Consider the following 21,473-nt stretch of genomic DNA (forward strand, 5'->3'; position numbering starts at 1 on the left):
AAATGAAAAGCAGTTAGATTCAGAATTGAAAACAAACAATCCACAATCTACCAATAGTTCATTTAAAAATATGAAAATTGTTACTGACCTGTAACTTGGACTGAGTTGGGAACTATGATCACATTGAAACGTCCAGAATGTTCTGCTGCTCTCTTTAAGGCTCGAACTATGTGTTTTCCTGATGGAGGTTCTGAAGAGGCAGTCAACCAGGGCAATTCAACCTCCAACTCTGCTTCCACTGTGTTGTCTGTTGAAGCACACTGAGATTTCCTGGATAATAATTGACACAGAAATATTTTATTTGATTAGGAGGTTTATTTGTATTGTCTGATCAAATAAGTCCATAACAGAAACATAACTAAAGTCACTGACAAATTTAATTTAAACCTCCTACCTGAACTTTCTCACTTTACAGTGGCCATTTTTGTTTCCACATTTTTCTTTGGTGGCACTTTCACACTGTCAAAATAAAAATTCAAACGTCAATTTACATTTATTATGTAATGTTAGAACAGTATTTAAAAGTTGCAAACATATTTAAGAATGTTAACATAATAGTCAACTTGTCCTCACCCATTCAACTAGTTTATCTTCCAGGGTCTGGAACTCTCTGCTGTTGGGGTCATTCAACTCTATTGTAAATGCTTCTTCAATGGAGCAAACTGCAGTATAAGTAGGTGGAGGAGTTGAAGAGTATTCTGGCTCTTCATCTGGACCTCCTGAGGCACAAAATGTAAAGAAGATGCGGATTAAATTAATCAATTTAAGATGACTGGTGTATTGGTTACACATCAAGTAGTTTTACTAACCTGTTACTTGAATTGAGTTAGGGATGGTGATGAATTGAAAATATCCAAAATACAAAGCTGCATTCTTTAAAATTGAAGTGACATGTTTTCTAGAAGGAGGTTCTGATGAGGAAGTCAACAAGGTCCATTCAACCTCAAACACTGCTTCAACTGTGTCCCCGGCTGTACATGAAGAACTTCTACAGATAAAATGTGTTTTAGTGTCATATAATGTATTTTCATAAAATAAAAGGATAGTCACTGATGAGGGAGGTAAGAGAAAACAAAGAGGACAAAGCGATAAAAGTTTAATGTTGTTTAATTAATTGTACCTGAATTTGATCAGTTTGCAGTGGCTTATCATATTTCCACACTTTCCATTTGAGGCACACTCACACTGGAATAAAAAATCAAGTGTCAGTGTCCCTTTTTGTTTGTTAATAAAAATTAAAAAATAACCAATGTTCTCACCCAGGTTACCAGTTTATCTTCAAGGATTTTGTATTTCCGGCTCTGGGGGTCGTTCAGTTCTTCTGTAAAGGTCTCTTCATGAATGGTGGAAGTTACAGTGTAAACAACCGAAGGTCGAGAGGAGGTTTCTGCTTCAATTGCTTCAGAGTCTTCAACATGACCTGTTGATAAACATAAACCAGATCTGAAGTTAATTATGTCTTTTCATGTGATTTTAAATTCAAACTAACTATAGGACACTATACAATAATAACACAATTGTATTATTATTATTGATATTAATACCTTTATATACAATAATAACACATGAACATGTATGTTGGATAGTAGATATAAATGACAGACAGACCTCCAGAGTCAAGTTTAGGAACCAGTTATTGATAAAATATCAATTCAAGGTTCAATGCAAGGTTGGGTTGTTTCCTTTATACATAGTCTCTCATGCACATCCTGGGTCAGCCCTGTGGTCTCCTACCAGTGGGACATGCCCTGAACACCTCACTAGCGAGGGCTCACAGAAGCATTCTAATCAGATGCTAATCAAAGCCGCCTCAACTGACTCCTCTCAACGCGGAGGAGCAGCGATTCTACTCCGAGGCTCTCCCTGATGACCTCATCCACCCTACGGAGAAAACTCATTTTGGCTGCTTGTATCCATGACCTTTTTCTTTCGGTCACTTCCCACCATTCACGGCGGCGTCCACGGCCGCCCCAATCCGCTGTTGATCTCACGCTCCATTCTTCCCTCACTTGTGAAGACCCCAAGTTACTTAAACCCGTCTACTTGGTGCAGGATCTCATCCCCTACCCTGAGAAGGTTTCCCGACTTGCTATGTACTCAGATTTCATTTTTTGTAAACTTTTAAATAGGATAACTGACCTGTGATGTAGATTGAATGGGAAATTATTATTATTTTCACATTTCCAGGAAATTCTGCTGCTCTCTTTAGCACTCGAGCTATGTATTTTCCAGATGGAGCTTCTGATGTTGGAGACAACCAGGGCAATGTGACCTCGAACTCTGCTTCAACTGTGTTCTCCGGTGAATAGTGTGGGTATTCCCTGAGAGAATGAATTTCCAACAGTCATATTTGGTGAGAGAGAAGACATATTGTTATGGTTAGTTAGATGGTAAATTCATGATTATATTAACATTGTACTAAAACGAAACTACAGAACAAAAAATAGATCTTCATTATACATCATTCATTGATGTCTTACCTGAATTTTGTCAGTTTACAGTGGCCTTTTTGGTGTCCACATTTTTCTCTGGTGGCACTTTCACACTATGATTTTAACATTTTATTAGAACTCACATACTGTATAAAATACTTAATATCAATGTTTTAGGTGCTCTTACCCAAGTGGTAAATTTGGCTTCAAGGACTTTGTATTGTCTGCTGTTGGGGTCATTCAATTCCTTTGAAAATGTTTCTTTAATGGAGCAAATGCCAGTGTACACTGCAAGACGTGCTTGGTCTTCAATTGGATAACCTTCATACAATTAAAAACATTTTTATTTTTCATTTTCATTGCCTTCAATAGAGTACATTTTTGTTATACCTCTCAAACAATGTAACACTGCAAACAAAAGAATTTATCTAATCTGACACCATTGTACATTTACCTACCTGCCAGATGCATTGAGTTGGAAATGAAAATCAGATTTGATTTCCCTGGATTTCTTGCAGCCTTTCTTAATAATTGAATGGCTTCTTTTGTGGAAAGAGGTTCTGATATGCCAGAATACCAAAACAAAGCAGCCTCAAACTCTACTTCAACTGTGTTTTGGGGGTATTTGCAAGACGATTTTCTGCAATACAAAGATTGTGTCACTAGCAAATTATGACGCTGAAAATCGCAATGTGCTTTCATGATTACGTTAGAAGACTTTATTATTCATCAAAATTTACCTTATCTTTTTCACCTGGCAATGCATGATTTGGTATGTAAGTTGTGCTCTGGTGGATTCCTCACACTGCCAATAAAAATGATTAAATGAACATAGTTGATTTAAAATCTTTGTTTAAATAAAATAGGAAAATAATGAAAAAATGGAAGGATTACAGTACTTACCCAAGCAACAAATTGTTCTTCAATCTCTTTAAATTCCTTGCTTGTGGGGTCATTTAACTCTTTGGTATAGGTCACAATAATTGTACATGTCACCACCAACCTTAGAACAAATGGTTTCAGAGTAGTGCTTGTAGTGAGAAGTGTTGAAATTGGGTAAAAGGAAGTGACTGATGAAGGTATCGTAGTGATCACAGCTGTTGTTGTTGGAGTGATTGTTGAGGTTGTAGTGAGAGAAAAAAAACTTTTAAAAGAGAGAGTTGTATAAAGTACAGTTGTTGGTGCAGCAGATGTTCCTTGTAAAGGTTTAGTTTGATATGTTGTTGTTGTGTAATAATGTCTTGTTGAAGTAACGTTTTTTGTTGGAATAGCTGTCAGAGCAACACTTGCTGAAGAAAGGACCTTATTAGAATCTTGTTTTAAAAAAGCTGTTGTCAGGGAAGACACTTTTGTAGGAGGGACTGTAGTTGAATAAGCTAATGTGAGTGGTGAAACTGTTATTGTTGATATAGTTGCATCTTTAGAAAAAGCTGTTGTATTTGGAGAAACAGTTGTTGTGGGAACAATTGATGCCAAGGAAGGAACATTTGACATTGGATAATCTGTTGTGGGGATATTTGATGTTGGGAGCGAGAGAGTTGTTTTTCTAGAAGTTAGTGTGGGCAAATTTGATTTTGAAGCTGATGTCATGGATTTCAAGGTTGTAATAGAAGTTGCTGGTTTGGGAGAAACAATTCTTGTTGGAGGTACTTTTGATGTTGCAAAGAATTTTGATGATTTTAAATCAGTTGTTACTACTGTTGTTTTTGGACTAATTGTTGCTGTGGGTGACTCTGTTGATGTTGCAGCAGATGTTTTTGGTGTAACTGCTGTTGAAGCCATTGTTGTGAGAACAGATGTTGTTTGTGTTACTGTTGTTGTGGGGGACAATGTTGTTGAAGCAGTTGATGTGAGAGGAAATATTCTTGGTGTAACTGTTGTTGGAGCAGTTGTTGTGAGAGCAGATGTTGTTGGTGTAACTGTTGTTGAAGAAGTTGTTGTGAGAGCAGATGTTGTTGGTGTAACTGTTGTTGGAGCAGTTGTTGTGAGAGCAGATGTTGAAACTGTTGTTATGGGGGACATGGTTGTTGAAGCAGTTTTTGTGAGAAAAGGTGATTTCGAGGAAGGAACATTTGACATTGGATAATCTGATGAGGGGATATTTGATGTCGGCAGAGGGAGAGTTGTTTTTCTAGAAGTTATTGTGGTGAAATTTGATTTTGTTGATGTTATGTATGCAAAGGTTGTAGTAGAAGACACTGTTTTCAGATCAATTGTCGTTAATGCAGAAGTTGTTGTTTGCACAGCTGTCTTGGAAGCAGTTGTAGGAGAGATTGATATTGGAACTTTTGTTGTGTTATCAATTTTTGTTGTGGGAGATAATGCTATTATTGGAGCTGTTGCTTTTAGAGCATCTGTTGCTGTACCAGCAGTTATAATGGAGGACAATGTTGTTGCTGTTTTTTTTGTAGTAACTATTGTAGTTAGAGCAGTTTTTGTTGAATAAACTGTTGTTGTGCCAGCAATTGACATTGTCGTACCAGCTCTTGTTGTGCGAGAAAGTGTTGTTTTAGGAATAATTATTGTTTGAGGTACTGTTAATGTTGCAAAGAAATTTGATGATATTGGATCAGTTGTTACTACTGTTGTTTTTGGAGCAATTGTTGTTGTGGGTGACTCTTTTGATGTTGCAGAAGATTGTGTTGGGGTAACTGCTTTTGAAGCAGTTGTGGTGAGAGCAGATGTTGTTGGTGTAACTGGTGAAGTCGGGGGCACTGTTGTTGAAGCAGTTGTTGAGAGAACAGATGATGTTGTTGGAGCAACTGTTGATGTTGGAGTAGTTGTTAGAGTCTCTGTTGTTGAGGGAAGAATTGTTGTTGTGAGGGTTACTGTAGTAGTTGCAGGTCTTGTAGTAAGTGCATTAGATGTTGTGGGCGAATCTATTGTTTTGTCTAGAACTATGGTTGTCGGAGCGTTTGATGTTGTGAGAAGTACTGTAGTTGTTGATTCGTTTTTTGTTGTGGGCACAGTTGTTGCTGCAGTTGTTGTGGGAACAGTTGTTAGATAATCTGTTGTTGTTGAAACAATTGTTGTTCTGGATGACTTCGTTGATGTTGCAGCAGATGTTGTTGGTGTAACTGTTGTCGTTGGCGACACTGTTTTAGTGAGGGATAGTGTAGTAGTTTCAGCTCTTGTAGCGTGAACATTAGATAATGTGGGCGACTCTATAGTTGTGTCCAGAAGTATTGTTGTCTGAGCGTTTGATGTTGTGAGAAGCACTGTTGTTGGTGGTGTAACTGTTGTTGTGGGGGACACTGTTGTTGAAGCAGTTGTTGAGAGAGCAGATGATGTTGATGGAGCAACAGTTGTTGTTAGAGCAGTTGTTTGAGTCACTGTTGTTGTGGGAAGAATTGTTGCCGTCAGGGTTAGTGTAGTAGTTTCAGCTCTTGTAGTAAGAGCATTAGATCTTGTGGGCGACTCTATTGTTGTGTCTAAAACTATTGTTGTTGGAGCGTTTGATGTTGTGGGCACAGCTGTTGCTGCAGTTGTTGTTGGAACAGTTGTTGAATAATCTGTTGTTGTGGGAACAATTGTTGTGGGTGACTCTGTTGATGTTGCAGCTGATGATGTTGGTGTAACTGTTGTTGTGCTGGACACTGATGTTGAAGCAGTTGTTGAGAGAACAGATGATGTTGTTGGAGCAACTGTTGATGTTGGAGTAGTTGTTAGAGTCTCTGTTGTTGAGGGAAGAATTGTTGTTGTGAGGGTTACTGTAGTAGTTGCAGGTCTTGTAGTAAGTGCATTAGATGTTGTGGGCGAATCTATTGTTTTGTCTAGAACTATGGTTGTCGGAGCGTTTGATGTTGTGAGAAGTACTGTAGTTGTTGATTCGTTTTTTGTTGTGGGCACAGTTGTTGCTGCAGTTGTTGTGGGAACAGTTGTTAGATAATCTGTTGTTGTTGAAACAATTGTTGTTCTGGATGACTTCGTTGATGTTGCAGCAGATGTTGTTGGTGTAACTGTTGTCGTTGGCGACACTGTTTTAGTGAGGGATAGTGTAGTAGTTTCAGCTCTTGTAGCGTGAACATTAGAAAATGTGGGCGACTCTATAGTTGTGTCCAGAAGTATTGTTGTCTGAGCGTTTGATGTTGTGAGAAGCACTGTTGTTGGTGGTGTAACTGTTGTTGTGGGGGACACTGTTGTTGAAGCAGTTGTTGAGAGAGCAGATGATGTTGATGGAGCAACAGTTGTTGTTAGAGCAGTTGTTTGAGTCACTGTGGTTGTGGGAAGAATTGTTGCCGTCAGGGTTAGTGTAGTAGTTTCAGCTCTTGTAGTAAGAGCATTAGATCTTGTGGGCGACTCTATTGTTGTGTCTAAAACTATTGTTGTTGGAGCGTTTGATGTTGTGGGCACAGCTGTTGCTGCAGTTGTTGTTGGAACAGTTGTTGAATAATCTGTTGTTGTGGGAACAATTGTTGTGGGTGACTCTGTTGATGTTGCAGCTGATGATGTTGGTGTAACTGTTGTTGTGCTGGACACTGATGTTGAAGCAGTTGTTGAGAGAACAGATGATGTTGTTGGAGCAACTGTTGATGTTGGAGTAGTTGTTAGAGTCTCTGTTGTTGAGGGAAGAATTGTTGTTGTGAGGGTTACTGTAGTAGTTGCAGGTCTTGTAGTAAGTGCATTAGATGTTGTGGGCGAATCTATTGTTTTGTCTAGAACTATGGTTGTCGGAGCGTTTGATGTTGTGAGAAGTACTGTAGTTGTTGATTCGTTTTTTGTTGTGGGCACAGTTGTTGCTGCAGTTGTTGTGGGAACAGTTGTTAGATAATCTGTTGTTGTTGAAACAATTGTTGTTCTGGATGACTTCGTTGATGTTGCAGCAGATGTTGTTGGTGTAACTGTTGTCGTTGGCGACACTGTTTTAGTGAGGGATAGTGTAGTAGTTTCAGCTCTTGTAGCGTGAACATTAGATAATGTGGGCGACTCTATAGTTGTGTCCAGAAGTATTGTTGTCTGAGCGTTTGATGTTGTGAGAAGCACTGTTGTTGGTGGTGTAACTGTTGTTGTGGGGGACACTGTTGTTGAAGCAGTTGTTGAGAGAGCAGATGATGTTGATGGAGCAACAGTTGTTGTTAGAGCAGTTGTTTGAGTCACTGTTGTTGTGGGAAGAATTGTTGCCGTCAGGGTTAGTGTAGTAGTTTCAGCTCTTGTAGTAAGAGCATTAGATCTTGTGGGCGACTCTATTGTTGTGTCTAAAACTATTGTTGTTGGAGCGTTTGATGTTGTGGGCACAGCTGTTGCTGCAGTTGTTGTTGGAACAGTTGTTGAATAATCTGTTGTTGTGGGAACAATTGTTGTGGGTGACTCTGTTGATGTTGCAGCTGATGATGTTGGTGTAACTGTTGTTGTGCTGGACACTGATGTTGAAGCAGTTGTTGTGAGAACAGTTGTTGTTGGTGTAACTGGTGTTTTGGGGGACACTGTTGTTGAAGCAGTTGTAATGAGGGCAGATGTTGTTGGTGTAACTGTTGTTGTAGGGGGCACTGTTGTTAAAGCAGTTTTGAGAGCAGATGTTGTTGGTGTAACGGTTGTCGTGGGGGACACTGTTGTTGAAAAAGTTTTTTTGAGAGCAGATGTTGTTGGTGTAGCTGTTGTAGTCAGGGGCACTGTTGTTGAAGCAGTTGTTGAGAGAACAGATGATGTTGATGGAGCAACTGTTGTTGTTGGAGCAGTTGTTTGAGTCTCTGTTGTTGTGGGAAGAATTGTTGTTGTTAGGGTTAGTGTAGTAATTTCCGCTCTTGTAGTGAGAGCATTAGATCTTGTGGGCGACTCTATTGTTGTGTCCAGAAGTATTGTTGTCTGAGCGTTTGATGTTTTGAGTAGCACTGTGGTTGTTGGATCAGTTGTTGTTGTGGGCACAGTTGTTGCTGCAGTTGTTGTTGGAACAGTTATTAGATAATCTATTGTTGTGGGAACAATTGTTGTGGGTGACTTTATTGATGTTGCAGCAGATGATGTTGGTGTTACTGTTGTAATGGGGGACACTGTTGTTGAAGCAGCTGTTGTGAGAGCAGATGTTGTTGGTGTAGCTGTTGTCGTGGGGGACACTGTTGTTGAAGCAGCTGTTGTGAGAGCAGATGATGTTGATGGAGCAACTGTTGTTGTTAGAGCAGTTGTTTGAGTCTCTGTTGTTGTGGGAAGAATTGTTGTTGTTAGGGTTAGTGTAGTAATTTCCGCTCTTGTAGTAAGAGCATTAGATCTTGTGGGCGACTCTATTGTTGTGTCTAAAACTGTTGTTGTCGGAGCGTTTAATGTTGTGTGAAGCACTGTAGTTGTTGGATCAGTTGTTGTTGTGGGCACAGTTGTTGTTGGAACAGTTGTTAGGTAATCTGTTGTTGTGGGAACAATTGTTGTGGGTGACTCTGTTGATGTTGCAGCAGATGATGTTGGGATAACTGTTGTTGTGCTGGACACTGTTGTTGAAGCAGTTGTTGTGAGAACAGTTGTTTTTGGTGTAACTGTTGTTGCGGGTGACACTGTTGTTGAAGCAGTTGTTGTGGGAGCAGATGTTGTGGGTGTAACTGTTGTTGTGGGGGGCACTGTTGTTAAAGCAGTTGTGACAGCAGATGTTGTTGGTGTAACTGTTTTCGTGGGGGACACTGTTGTTGAAGCAGCTGTTGTGAGAGCAGATGTTGTTGGTGTAACTGTTGTAGTCAGGGGCACTGTTGTTGCAGCAGTTGTTGAGAGAACAGATGATGTTGTTGGAGCAACTTTTGTTGTGAGTGCAGTTGTTTGAGTTTCTGTTGTTGTTGGAAGAATTGTTGTCGCGAGGGTTAGTGTAGTAGTTTCAGCTCTTGTAGTAAGGGCATTAGATGTTGTGGGTGACTCTATTGTTGTGTCTAGAACTAATGTTGTCGGAGCGTTTGATGTTTTGAGAAGCACTGTAGTTGTTGGTGTAACTGTTGTTGTCAGAGCAGTTGTTTGAGTCTCTGTTGTTGTGGGAAGAATTGTTTTTTTGAGGGTTAGTGTAGTAGTTTCAGCTCTTGTAGTGAGAGCATCAGATAATATAGGCGACTCTGTTGTTGTGTCTAGAACTATTGTTGTCGGAGCGTTTGATGTTGTGGGATGCATTGTACTTGTTGGTGTAACTGTTGTAGTGGGAGGCACTGTTGTTGAAGCAATTGTTGAGAGAACAGATGATGTTGTTGGAGCAACTGTTGTTGTTTGATCAGTTGTTTGAGTCTCTGTTGTTGTGGGAAGAATTGTTGTCGTGAGGGTTACTGTAGTTGTTTCAACTCTTGTAGTGAGAGCATTAGATAATGTAGGCGACTCTATTGTTGTGTCCAGAACAATTGTTGTAGGAGCGTTTAATGTTGTGAGAAGCACTGTAGTTGTTGGTGTAACTAATGTTGTGGGGGACACTGTTGTTGAAGCAGTTGTTGAATGAACAGATGATGTTGTTGGAGCAACTGTTGTTGTGAGCGCATATGTTTGACTTTCTCTTGTTGTTGGAAGAAATGTTGTCGCGAGTGTTAGTGTAGTAGTTTCAGCTCTTGTAGTAAGGGCATTAGATGTTGTGGGCGACTCTATTTTTGTGTCTAGAACTAATGTTGTTGGAGCGTTTGATGTTTTGAGAAGCACTGTAGTTGTTGGTGTAACTGTTGCTGTTGTCAGGGCAGTTGTTTGAGTCTCTGTTGTTGTGGGAAGAATTGTTGTTTTGAGGGTTAGTGTAGTAGTTTCAGCACTTGTAGTGAGAGCATTAGATAATGTAGGCGGCTCTGTTGTTGTGTCTAGAACTATTGTTGTTGGAGCGTTTGATGTTGTGGGAAGCACTGTACTTGTTGGTGTAACTGTTGTAGTGGGGGTCACTGTTGTTAAGGCAGTTGTGAGAGCAGATGTTGTTGATGTAATTGTTGTCGTGGGGGACACTGTTGTTGAAGGAGTTGTTGTGAGAGCAGTTGTTGTTGGTGTAACTGTTGTTGTGGGGGGCACTGTTGTTGAAGCAGTTGTTGAGAAAACAGATGTTGTTGGTGTTACTGGTGTAGTCAGGGGCACTGTTGTTGAAGCCGTTGTTGAATGAACAGATGATGTTGTTGGAGCAACTTTTGTTGTGAGCGCAGTTGTTTGAGTCTCTGTTGTTGTTGGAAGATTTTTTGTCGTGAGGGTTACTGTAGTAGTTTCAGCTCTTGTAGCGAGAGCATTAGATAATGTGGGCGACTCTATTGTTGTGTCCAGAACTATTGTTGTAGGGTCGTTTAATGTTGTGAGAAGCACTGTAGTTGTTGGTGTTACTATTGTTGTGGGGGGCAATGTAGTTGAAGCAGTTGTTGAATAAACAGATGATGTTGTTGGAGCAACTGTTATTATTTGATCAGTTGTTTGAGTATCTGTTGTTGTGGAAAGAATTGTTGTTTTGAGGGTTAGTGTAGTAGTTTCAGCACTTGTAGTGAGAGCATTAGATAATGTAGGCGACTCTGTTGTTGTGTCTAGAACTATTGTTGTCGGAGCGTTTGATGTTGTGCGAAGCACTGTACTTGTTGGTGTAACTGTTGTCGTGGGGGACACTGTTGTTGAAGGAGTTGTTGTGAGAGCAGTTGTTGTTGGTGTAACTGATGTAGTCAGGGGCACTGTTGTTGAAGCCGTTGTTGAATGAACAGATGATGTTGTTGGAGCAACTGTTGTTGTGAGCGCAGTTGTTTGAGTCTCTGTTGTTGTTGGAAGAATTTTTGTCGTGAGGGTTACTGTAGTAGTTTCAGCTCTTTTAGCGAGAGCATTAGATAATGTGGGCGACTCTATTGTTGTGTCCAGAACTATTGTTGTAGGGGTGTTTGATGTTGTGAGAAGCACTGTAGTTGTTGGTGTAACTATTGTTGTGGGGGGAAATGTTGTTGAAGCAGTTGTTGAATAAACAGATGATGTTGTTGGAGCAACTGTTATTGTTTGATCAGTTGTTTGAGTCTCTGTTGTTGTGGAAAGAATTGTTGTTTTGAGGGTTAGTTTAGTAGTTTCAGCACTTGTAGTGAGAGCATTAGATAATGTAGGCGACTCTGTTGTTGTGTCTAGAACTATTGTTGTCGGAGCGTTTGATGTTGTGGGAAGCACTGTACTTGTTGGTGTAACTGTTGCAGTGGGGGTCACTGTTGTTAAGGCAGTTGTGAGAGCAGATGTTGTTGATGTAACTGTTGTCGTGGGGGACACTGTTGTTGAAGGAGTTGTTGTGAGAGCAGTTGTTGTTGGTGTAACTGTTGTTGTGGGGGGCACTGTTGTTGAAGCAGTTGTTGAGAAAACAGATGTTGTTGGTGTAACTTGTGTAGTCAGGGGCACTGTTGTTGAAGCCGTTGTTGAATGAACAGATGATATTGTTGGAGCAACTGATGTTGTGAGCGCAGTTGTTTGACTTTCTGTTGTCGTTGGAAGAATTGTTGTCGCGAGGGTTAGTGTATTAGTTTCAGCTCTTGTAGTAAGGGCATTAGATGTTGTGGGCGACTCTATTGTTGTGTCTAGAACTATTGTTGTTGGAGCGTTTGATGTTGTGAGAAGCACTGTACTTGTTGGTGTAACTGTTGTTGTGGGGGTCACTGCTGTTAAAGCAATTGTGAGAGCGGATGTTGTTAATGTAACTGTTGTCTCGGGGGGCACTGTTGTTGAAGCAGTTGTTGAATGAACAGATGATGTTGTTGGAGCCACTGTTGTTGTGAGCGCAGTTGTTTGAGTCTCTGTTGTTGTTGGAAGAATTGTTGTTGTGAGGGTTACTGTAGTAGTTTCAACTCTTGTAGTGAGAGCATTAGATAATGTGGGCAACTCTATTGTTGAGTCCAGAACAATTGTTGTAGGAGCGTTTAATGTTGTGAGAAGCACTGTAGTTGTTGGTGTAACTATTGTTGTGGGGGACACTGTTGTTGAAGCAGTTGTTGAATAAACAGATGATGTTGTTGGAGCAACTGTTGTTGTGAGCGCAGTTGTTTGACTTTCTCTTGTTGTTGGAAGAATTGTTGTCGCGAGGGTTAGTGTAGTAGTTTCAGCACTTGTAGTGAGAGCATTAGATAATGTAGGCGGCTCTGTTGTTGTGTCTAGAACTATTGTTGTCGGAGCGTTTGATGTTGTGGGAAGCACTGTACTTGTTGGTGTAATTGTTGTTGTGGGGGTCACTTTTGTTAAGGCAGTTGTGAGAGCAGATGTTGTTGATGTAACTGTTGTCGTGAGGGACACTGTTGTTGAAGGAGTTGTTGTGAGAGCAGTTGTTGTTGGTGTAACTGTTGTTGTGGGGGGCACAGTTGTTGAAGCAGTTGTTGAGAAAACAGATGTTGTTGGCGTAACTGGTGTAGTCGGGGGCAGTGTTGTTGAAGCAGTTGTTGAATGAACAGATGATGTTGTTGGAGCAACTGTTGTTGTGAGCGCAGTTGTTTGAGTCTCTGTTGTTGTTGGAAGAATTGTTGTCGTGAGGGTTACTGTAGTAGTTTCAGCTCTTGTAGCGAGAGCATTAGATAATGTGGGCAACTCTATTGTTGTGTCCAGAACTATTGTTGTAGGAGCGTTTGATGTTGTGAGAAGCACTGTAGTTGTTGGTGTAACTATTGTTGTGGGGGGCAATGTTGTTGAAGCAGTTGTTGAATAAACAGATGATGTTGTTGGAGCAACTGTTGTTGTGAGCGCAGTTGTTTGAGTTTCTGTTGTTGTTGGAAGAATTGTTGTCGCGAGGGTTAGTGTAGTAGTTTCAGCTCTTGTTGTGAGAGCATTAGATAATGTAGGCGACTCTATTGTTGTGTCCAGAACTATTGTTGTAGGAGCGTTTGATGTTGTGAGAAGCACTGTAGTTGTTGGTGTAAATATTGTTGTGGGGGGCACTGTTGTTGAAGCAGTTGTCAATAGAACAGATGATGTTGTTGGAACAACTGTTGTTGTGAGCGCAGTTGTTTGAGTTTCTGTTGGTGTTGGAAGAATTGTTGTCGCGAGGGTTAGTGTAGTAGTTTCAGCTCTTGTAGTGAGAGCATTAGATAATGTAGGCGACTCTATTGTTGTGTCCAGAACTATTGTTGTAGGGGCGTTTGATGTTGTGAGAAGCACTGTAGTTGTTGGTGTAAATATTGTTGTGGGGGGCACTGTTGTTGAAGCAGTTGTCAATAGAACAGATGATGTTGTTGGAACAACTGTTGTTGTGAGCGCAGTTGTTTGAGTTTCTGTTGGTGTTGGAAGAATTGTTGTCGCGAGGGTTAGTGTAGTAGTTTCAGCTCTTGTAGTGAGAGCATTAGATAATGTAGGCGACTCTATTGTTGTGTCCAGAACTATTGTTGTAGGAGCGTTTGATGTTGTGAGAAGCACTGCAGTTGTTGGTGTGAATATTGTTGTGGGGGGCAGTGTTTTTGAAGCAGTTGTCGTTAGAACAGATGATGTTGTTGGAACAACTGTTGTTGTGAGCGCAGTTGTTTGAGTTTCTGTTGTTGTTGGAAGAATTGTTGTCCCGAGGGTTAGTGTAGTAGTTTCAGCTCTTGTTGTGAGAGCATTAGATAATGTAGGCGACTCTATTGTTGTGTCCAGAACTATTGTTGTAGGAGCGTTTGATGTTGTGAGAAGCACTGCAGTTGTTGGTGTAACTATTGTTGTGGGGGGCAATGTTGTTGAAGCAGTTGTTGAATAAACAGATGATGTTGTTGGAGCAACTGTTGTTGTGAGCGCAGTTGTTTGAGTTTCTGTTGTTGTGGGAAGAATTGTTGTTTTGATGGTTAGTGTAGTAGTTTCAGCACTTGTAGTGAGAGCATTAGATAATGTGGGCGACTCTGTTGATGTGTCTAGAACTATTGTTGTTGGAGCGTTTGATGTTGTGGGAAGCACTGTAGTTGTTGGTGTAACTGTTGTTGTTGGTGTCACTGCTGTTGAAGCAGTTGTTGATAGAACAGATGATGTTGTTGGAACAACTGTTGTTGTTTGATCAGTTATTTGAGTCTCTGTTGTTGTTGGAAGAATTGTTGTTGCGAGGGTTAGTGTAGTAGTTTCAGCTCTTGTAGTGAGAGCATTAGATAATGTGGGCGACTCTATTGTTGTGTCCAGAACTATTGTTGTAGGAGCGTTTGATGTTGTGAGAAGCATTGTAGTTGTTGGTGTGAATATTGTTGTGGGGGGCAGTGTTGTTGAAGCAGTTGTCGTTAGAACAGATGATGTTGTTGGAACAACTGTTGTTGTGAGCGCAGTTGTTTGAGTTTCTGTTGTTGTTGGAAGAATTGTTGTCCCGAGGGTTAGTGTAGTAGTTTCAGCTCTTGTTGTGAGAGCATTAGATAATGTAGGCGACTCTATTGTTGTGTCCAGAACTATTGTTGTAGGGGCGCTTGATGTTGTGAGAAGCACTGCAGTTGTTGGTGTAACTATTGTTGTGGGGGGCAATGTTGTTGAAGCAGTTGTTGAATAAACAGATGATGTTGTTGGAGCAACTGTTGTTGTGAGCGCAGTTGTTTGAGTTTCTGTTGTTGTGGGAAGAATTGTTGTTTTGATGGTTAGTGTAGTAGTTTCAGCACTTGTAGTGAGAGCATTAGATAATGTAGGCGACTCTATTGTTGTGTCCAGAACTATTGTTGTAGGGGCGTTTGATGTTGTGACAAGCACTGCAGTTGTTGGTGTAACTATTGTTGTGCGGGGCAATGTTGTTGAAGCAGTTGTTGAATAAACAGATGATGTTGTTGGAGCAACTGTTGCTGTGAGTGCAGTTGTTTGAGTTTCTGTTGTTGTGGGAAGAATTGTTGTTTTGATGGTTAGTGTAGTAGTTTGAGGACTTGTAGTGAGAGCATTAGATAATGTGGGCGACTCTGTTGATGTGTCTAGAACTATTGTTGTTGGAGCGTTTGATGTTGTGGGAAGCACTGTAGTTGTTGGTGTAACTGTTGTTGTTGGTGTCACTGCTGTTGAAGCAGTTGTTGATAGAACAGATGATGTTGTTGGAACAACTGTTGTTGTTTGATCAGTTGTTTGAGTCTCTGTTGTTGTTGGAAGAATTGTTGTCGCGAGGGTTAGTGTAGTAGTTTCAGCTCTTGTAGTGAGAGCATTAGATAACGTGGGCGACTCTATTGTTGTGTCCAGAACTATTGTTGTAGGAGCGTTTGATGTTGTGAGAAGCACTGTAGTTGTTGGTGTAAATATTGTTGTGGGGGGCAATGTTGTTGAAGCAGTTGTCGATAGAACAGATGATGTTGTTGGAACAACTATTGTTGTGAGCGCAGTTGTTTGGGTCTCTGTTGTTGTTGGAAGAATTGTTGTCGCGAGGGTTAGTGTAGTAGTTTCAGATCTTGTAGTGAGAGCATTAGATAATGTAGGCGACTCTATTGTTGTGTCCAGAACTATTGTTGTAGGGGCGTTTAATGTTGTGAGAAGCACTGTAGTTGTTGGTGTGAATATTGTTGTGGGGGGCAGTGTTGTTGAAGCAGTTGTCGATAGAACAGATGATGTTGTTGGAACAACTATTGTTGTGAGCGCAGTTGTTTGGGTGTCTGTTGTTGTTGGAAGAATTGTTGTCGCGAGGGTTAGTGTAGTAGTTTCAGATCTTGTAGTGAGAGCATTAGATAATGTGGGCGATTCTATTGTTGTGTCCAGAACTATTGTTGTAGGAGCGTTTGATGTTGTGAGAAGCACTGTAGTTGTTGGTTTGAATATTGTTGTGGGGGGCAGTGTTGTTGAAGCAGTTGTCGTTAGAACAGATGATGTTGTTGGAACAACTGTTGTTGTGAGCGCAGTTCCTTGAGTTTCTGTTGTTGTTGGAAGAATTGTTGTCCCGAGGGTTAGTGTTGTAGTTTCAGCACTTGTAGTGAGAGCATTAGATAATGTGGGCGACTCTGTTGATGTGTCTAGAACTATTGTTGTTGGAGCGTTTGATGTTGTGGGAAGCACTGTAGTTGTTGGTGTAAATGTTGTTGTTGGTGTCACTGCTGTTGAAGCAGTTGTTGATAAAACAGATGATGTTGTTGGAACAACTGTTGTTGTTTGATCAGTTGTTTGAGTCTCTGTTGTTGTTGGAAGAATTGTTGTCGCGAGGGTTAGTGTAGTAGTTTCAGCTCTTGTAGTGAGGGCATTAGATAATGTAGGCGACTCTATTGTTGTGTCCAGAACTATTGTTGTAGGAGCGTTTGATGTTGTGAGAAGCACTGTAGTTGTTGGTGTGAATATTGTTGTGGGGGGCAGTGTTGTTGAAGCAGTGGTCGTTAGAACAGATGATGTTGTTGGAACAACTGTTGTTGTGAGCGCAGTTGTTTGAGTTTCTGTTGTTGTTGGAAGAATTGTTGTCCCGAGGGTTAGTGTAGTAGTTTCAGCTCTTGTTGTGAGAGCATTAGATAATGTAGGCGACTCTATTGTTGTGTCCAGAACTATTGTTGTAGGGGCGCTTGATGTTGTGAGAAGCACTGCAGTTGTTGGTGTAACTATTGTTGTGGGGGGCAATGTTGTTGAAGCAGTTGTTGAATAAACAGATGATGTTGTTGGAGCAACTGTTGTTGTGAGCGCAGTTGTTTGAGTTTCTGTTGTTGTGGGAAGAATTGTTGTTTTGATGGTTAGTGTAGTAGTTTCAGCACTTGTAGTGAGAGCATTAGATAATGTAGGCGACTCTATTGTTGTGTCCAGAACTATTGTTGTAGGGGCGTTTGATGTTGTGACAAGCACTGCAGTTGTTGGTGTAACTATTGTTGTGGGGGGCAGTGTTGTTGAAGCAGTTGTCGTTAGAACAGATGATGTTGTTGGAACAACTGTTGTTGTGAGCGCAGTTCTTTGAGTTTCTGTTGTTGTTGGAAGAATTGTTGTCCCGAGGGTTAGTGTAGTAGTTTCAGCTCTTGTTGTGAGAGCATTAGATAATGTAGGCGACTCTATTGTTGTGTCCAGAACTATTGTTGTAGGGGCGTTTGATGTTGTGAGAAGCATTGCAGTTGTTGGTGTAACTATTGTTGTGGGGGGCAATGTTGTTGAAGCAGTTGTTGAATAAACAGATGATGTTGTTGGAGCAACTGTTGTTGTGAGCGCAGTTGTTTGAGTTTCTGTTGTTGTGGGAAGAATTGTTGTTTTGATGGTTAGTGTAGTAGTTTCAGCACTTGTAGTGAGAGCATTAGATAATGTGGGCGACTCTGTTGATGTGTCTAGAACTATTGTTGTTGGAGCGTTTGATGTTGTGGGAAGCACTGTAGTTGTTGGTGTAACTGTTGTTGTTGGTGTCACTGCTGTTGAAGCAGTTGTTGATAAAACAGATGATGTTGTTGGAACAACTGTTGTTGTTTGATCAGTTGTTTGAGTCTCTGTTGTTGTTGGAAGAATTGTTGTCGCGAGGGTTAGTGTAGTAGTTTCAGCTCTTGTAGTGAGGGCATTAGATAACGTGGGCGACTCTATTGTTGTGTCCAGAACTATTGTTGTAGGAGCGTTTGATGTTGTGAGAAGCACTGTAGTTGTTGGTGTAAATATTGTTGTGGGGGGCACTGTTGTTGAAGCAGTTGTCGATAGAACAGATGATGTTGTTGGAACAACTATTGTTGTGAGCGCAGTTGTTTGGGTGTCTGTTGTTGTTGGAAGAATTGTTGTCGCGAGGGTTACTGTAGTAGTTTCAGCTCTTGTAGTGAGAGCATTAGATAATGTAGGCGACTCTATTGTTGTGTCCAGAACTATTGTTGTAGGGGCGTTTGATGTTGTGAGAAGCACTGTAGTTGTTGGTGTAACTATTGTTGTGGGGGGCAATGTTGTTGAAGCAGTTGTTGAATAAACAGATGATGTTGTTGGAGCAACTGTTGTTGTGAGCGCAGTTGTTTGATTTTCTGTTGTCGTTGGAAGAATGGTTGTCGCGAGGGTTTGTGTAGTAGTTTCAGTTCTTGTAGTGAGAGCATTAGATAATGTGGGCGACTCTATTGTTGTGTCCAGAACTATTGTTGTAGGAGTGTTTGATATTGTGAGAAGCACTGTAGTTGTTGGTGTAAATATTGTTGTGGGGGGCACTGTTGTTGAAGCAGTTGTCGATAGAACAGATGATGTTGTTGGAACAACTGTTGTTGTGAGCGCAGTTGTTTGGGTTTCTGTTGTTGTTTGAAGAATTGTTGTCGCGAGGGTTAGTGTAGTAGTTTCAGCTCTTGTAGTGAGAGCATTAGATAATGTGGGCGACTCTATTGTTGTGTCCAGAACTATTGTTGTAGGAGCGTTTGATGTTGTGGGAAGCACTGTAGTTGTTGGTGTAAATATTGTTGTGGGGGGCACTGTTGTTGAAGCAGTTGTTGATAGAACAGATGATGTTGTTGGAACAACTGTTGTTGTTTGATCATTTGTTTGAGTCTCTGTTGTTGTGGGAAGAATTGTTGTTTTGAGGGTTAGTGTAGTAGTTTCAGCACTTGTAGTGAGAGCATTAGATAATGTGGGCGACTCTGTTGTTGTGTCTAGAACTATTGTTGTTGGAGCGTTTGATGTTGTGGGAAGCACCGTACTTGTTGGTGTAACTGTTGCAGTGGGGGTCACTGTTGTTAAAGCAGTTGTTGAATGAATAGATGATGTTGTTGGAGCAACTGTTGTTGTGAGCGCAGTTGTTTGAATCTCTGTTGTTGTTGGAAGAATTGTTGTCGTGAGGGTTAGTGTAGTAGTTTCAGATCTTGTAGTGAGAGCATTAGATAATGTGGGTGACTCTATTGTTGTGTCCAGAACTATTGTTGTTGGAGCGTTTGATGTTGTGAGAAGCACTGTAGTTGTTGGTGTAAATATTGTTGTGGGGGGCACTGTTGTTGAAGCAGTTGTCGATAGAACAGATGATGTTGTTGGAACAACTCTTGTTGTGAGCGCAGTTGTTTGGGTGTCTGTTGTTGTTGGAAGAATTGTTGTCGCGAGGGTTAGTGTAGTAGTTTCAGATCTTGTAGTGAGAGCATTAGATAATGTGGGTGACTCTATTGTTGTGTCCAGAACTATTGTTGTAGGAGCGTTTGATGTTGTGAGAAGCACTGTGGTTGTTTGTGTAACTATTGTTGTGGGGGGCATTGTTGTTGAAGCAGTTGTTGAATAAACAGATGATGTTGTTGGAGCAACTGTTGTTGTGAGCGCAGTTGTTTGAGTTTCTGTTGTTGTTGGAAGAATTGTTGTCGCGAGGGTTAGTGTAGTAGTTTCCGCTCTTGTAGTAAGGGCATTAGATGTTGTGGGCGACTCTATTGTTGTGTCTAGAACTAATGTTGTCGGAGCGTTTGATGTTTTGAGAAGCACTGTAGTTGTTGGTGTAACTTTTGTTGTTGTCAGAGCAGTTTTTTGAGTCTCTGTTGTTGTGGGAAGAATTGTTGTTTTGAGGGTTAGTGTAGTAGTTTCAGCTCTTGAAGTGAGAACATTAGATAATGTGGGTGACTCTGTTGTTGTGTCTAGAACTATTGTTGTTGGAGGGTTTGATGTTGTGGGAAGCACTGTACTTGTTGGTGTAACTGTTGTAGAGGGGGTCACTGTTGTTAAAGCATTCGTAAGAGCAGATGTTGTTGATGTAACTGTTGTCGTTGGGGACACTGTTGTTGAAGGAGATGTTGTGAGAGCAGTTGTTGTTGGTGTAACTGGTGTTGTGGGGGACTCTGTTGTTGAAGCAGTTGTTGAGAAAAAAGATGTTACTGGTGTAGTCGGGGGCACTGTTGTTGAAGCAGTTGTTGAATGAACAGATGATGTTGTTGGAGCAACTGTTGTTGTGTGCGCGGTTGTTTGAGTCTCTGTTGTTGTTGGAAGAATTGTTGTCTCGAGGGTTACTGTAGTAGTTTCAGCTCTTGTAGTAAGGGCATTAGATGTTATTTGCGACTCTATTGTTGTGTCTAGAACTATTGTTGTCGGAGCGTTTGATGTTGTGGGAAGGACTGTAGTTGTTGGTGCAACTGTTGTTGTTGGTTTCACTGCTGTTGAAGCAGTTGTTGATAGAACAGATGATGTTGTTGGAACAACTGTTGTTGTTTGATCAGTTGTTTGAGTCTCTGTTGTTGTGGGAAGAATTGTTGTTTTGAGGGTTAGTGTAGTAGCTTCAGCACTTGTAGTAAGAGCATTAGATAATGTAGGCAACTCTGTTGTTGTGTCTAGAACTATTGTTGTGGGAGCGTTTGATGTTGTGAGAAGCACTGTAGTTGTCGGTGTAACTATTGTTGTGGGGGGCAATGTTGTTGAAGCAGTTGTTGAATAAACAGATGATGTTTTTGGAGCAACTGTTGTTGTGAGCGCAGTTGTTTGAGTTTCTGTTGTTGTTGGAAGAATTGTTGTCGCGAGGGTTAGTGTAGAAGTTTCAGCTCTTGTAGTGAGAGCATTAGATGTTGTGGGCAACTCTATTGTTGTGTCTAGAACTATTGTTGTAGGAGTGCTTAAAGTTGGTGTTGTTGGATCGATTGTTGTTGTGGCCACAGTTCTTACTGCAGTTGTTGGGGGAACAGTTGTTAGAAAATCTATTGTTGTCGGAACAATTGTTGTTGTGAGAGCAGATGTTGTTGGTGTAACTGTTGTTGTGGGGGGCACGGTTGTTGTGAGATCAGATCTTGTGGGCGCCTCTGTTGTTGTGTCTAGAACGATTGTTGTCGGAGCGTTTGATGTTGTGGGAAGCCCAGTAGTTGTTGGATCATTTTTTGTTGTGGCCTTAGTTGTTGCTGAAGTTGTTGTGGGAACAGTTGTTGTTGGTGTAACTGTTGTTGTGGGGGTCAGGGTTGTTGAAGCAGTTGTTGTGAGAACAGATGTTGTTGGTGTAACTGTTGTTGTGGGGGATACTGTTGTTGAAGCAGTAGTTGTTGGTGTAACTGTTGTTGTGGAGGAGACTGTTGTTGTTAGAGCAGTTGTTGTTAGTGTAACTGTTGTTCTGTTGGGCACGGTTGTTGAAGCAGTTGTTGTGAGAGCAGATGTTGTGGGCGCCTCTGTTGTTGGATAGGTTGTTGTTGTGGGCACAGTTGTTGCTACAGTTGTTGTGGGAACAGCTGTTGTTGGTGTAACTGTTGTCATGGGGGGCACGGTTGTTGAAGCAGTTGTTGTGAGAGCAGATGTTGTTAGTGTAACTGTTGTTGAAGCAGTTGTTGTTGGTGTAACTGTTGTCATGGGGGGCATGGTTGTTGAAGCAGTTGTTGTAAGAGCAGTTGTTGTTGGTGTTACTGTTGTTGTGGGGGGCACGGTTGTTGA

The 21,473-nt window shown here is 41.1% G+C and overlaps 2 protein-coding genes across 2 annotated transcripts in view; both read right to left on the reverse strand.

The window, feature by feature from the left end:
• LOC148082323 (uncharacterized) overlaps positions 1–21,473 on the reverse strand; it is a 99,609-nt gene that overhangs the window by 45,913 nt on the left and 32,223 nt on the right. Inside the window, exons 12-13 of the mRNA XM_087790203.1 lie at positions 395–459; positions 89–270 (exon numbers count right to left, since the gene is read on the reverse strand). Coding sequence (XP_087646329.1) covers positions 89–270; positions 395–459 — 247 coding nt within the window. The remainder of the gene's footprint in view (positions 1–88; positions 271–394; positions 460–21,473) is intronic.
• Positions 3,707–21,401, reverse strand: LOC148082325 (uncharacterized). The gene is made up of 8 exons (XM_087788330.1): positions 21,309–21,401; positions 19,042–19,086; positions 18,249–18,321; positions 9,872–9,979; positions 9,512–9,619; positions 5,400–5,686; positions 5,085–5,222; positions 3,707–3,721 (listed from the first exon to the last, which is right to left on the reverse strand). Exons 1-8 carry the CDS (start codon positions 21,399–21,401, stop codon positions 3,707–3,709), a joined length of 867 nt encoding a protein of 288 aa, XP_087644456.1.

This window comes from Callionymus lyra, chromosome 4 (genome assembly GCF_982586985.1).
Source record: "Callionymus lyra chromosome 4, fCalLyr1.hap1.1, whole genome shotgun sequence".
Taxonomy (NCBI): domain Eukaryota; kingdom Metazoa; phylum Chordata; class Actinopteri; order Syngnathiformes; family Callionymidae; genus Callionymus; species Callionymus lyra.

Coding starts and splice junctions, on each gene's coding strand:
- LOC148082325 (XM_087788330.1), bottom strand. CDS start 21,401: ATGCCCCCCATGACAACAGTTACACCAACAACAACTGCTTCAACAACA. Junction 9,980..18,248: donor CAAACACTCCTACAACAATA/GTTCTGGACACA, acceptor CAACAACATTAG/TTCTAGACACAAAAATAGAG. Junction 5,223..5,399: donor CAACAACTGCAGCAACAACT/GTGCCCACAACA, acceptor TCAACAACAGAG/ACTCTAACAACTACTCCAAC.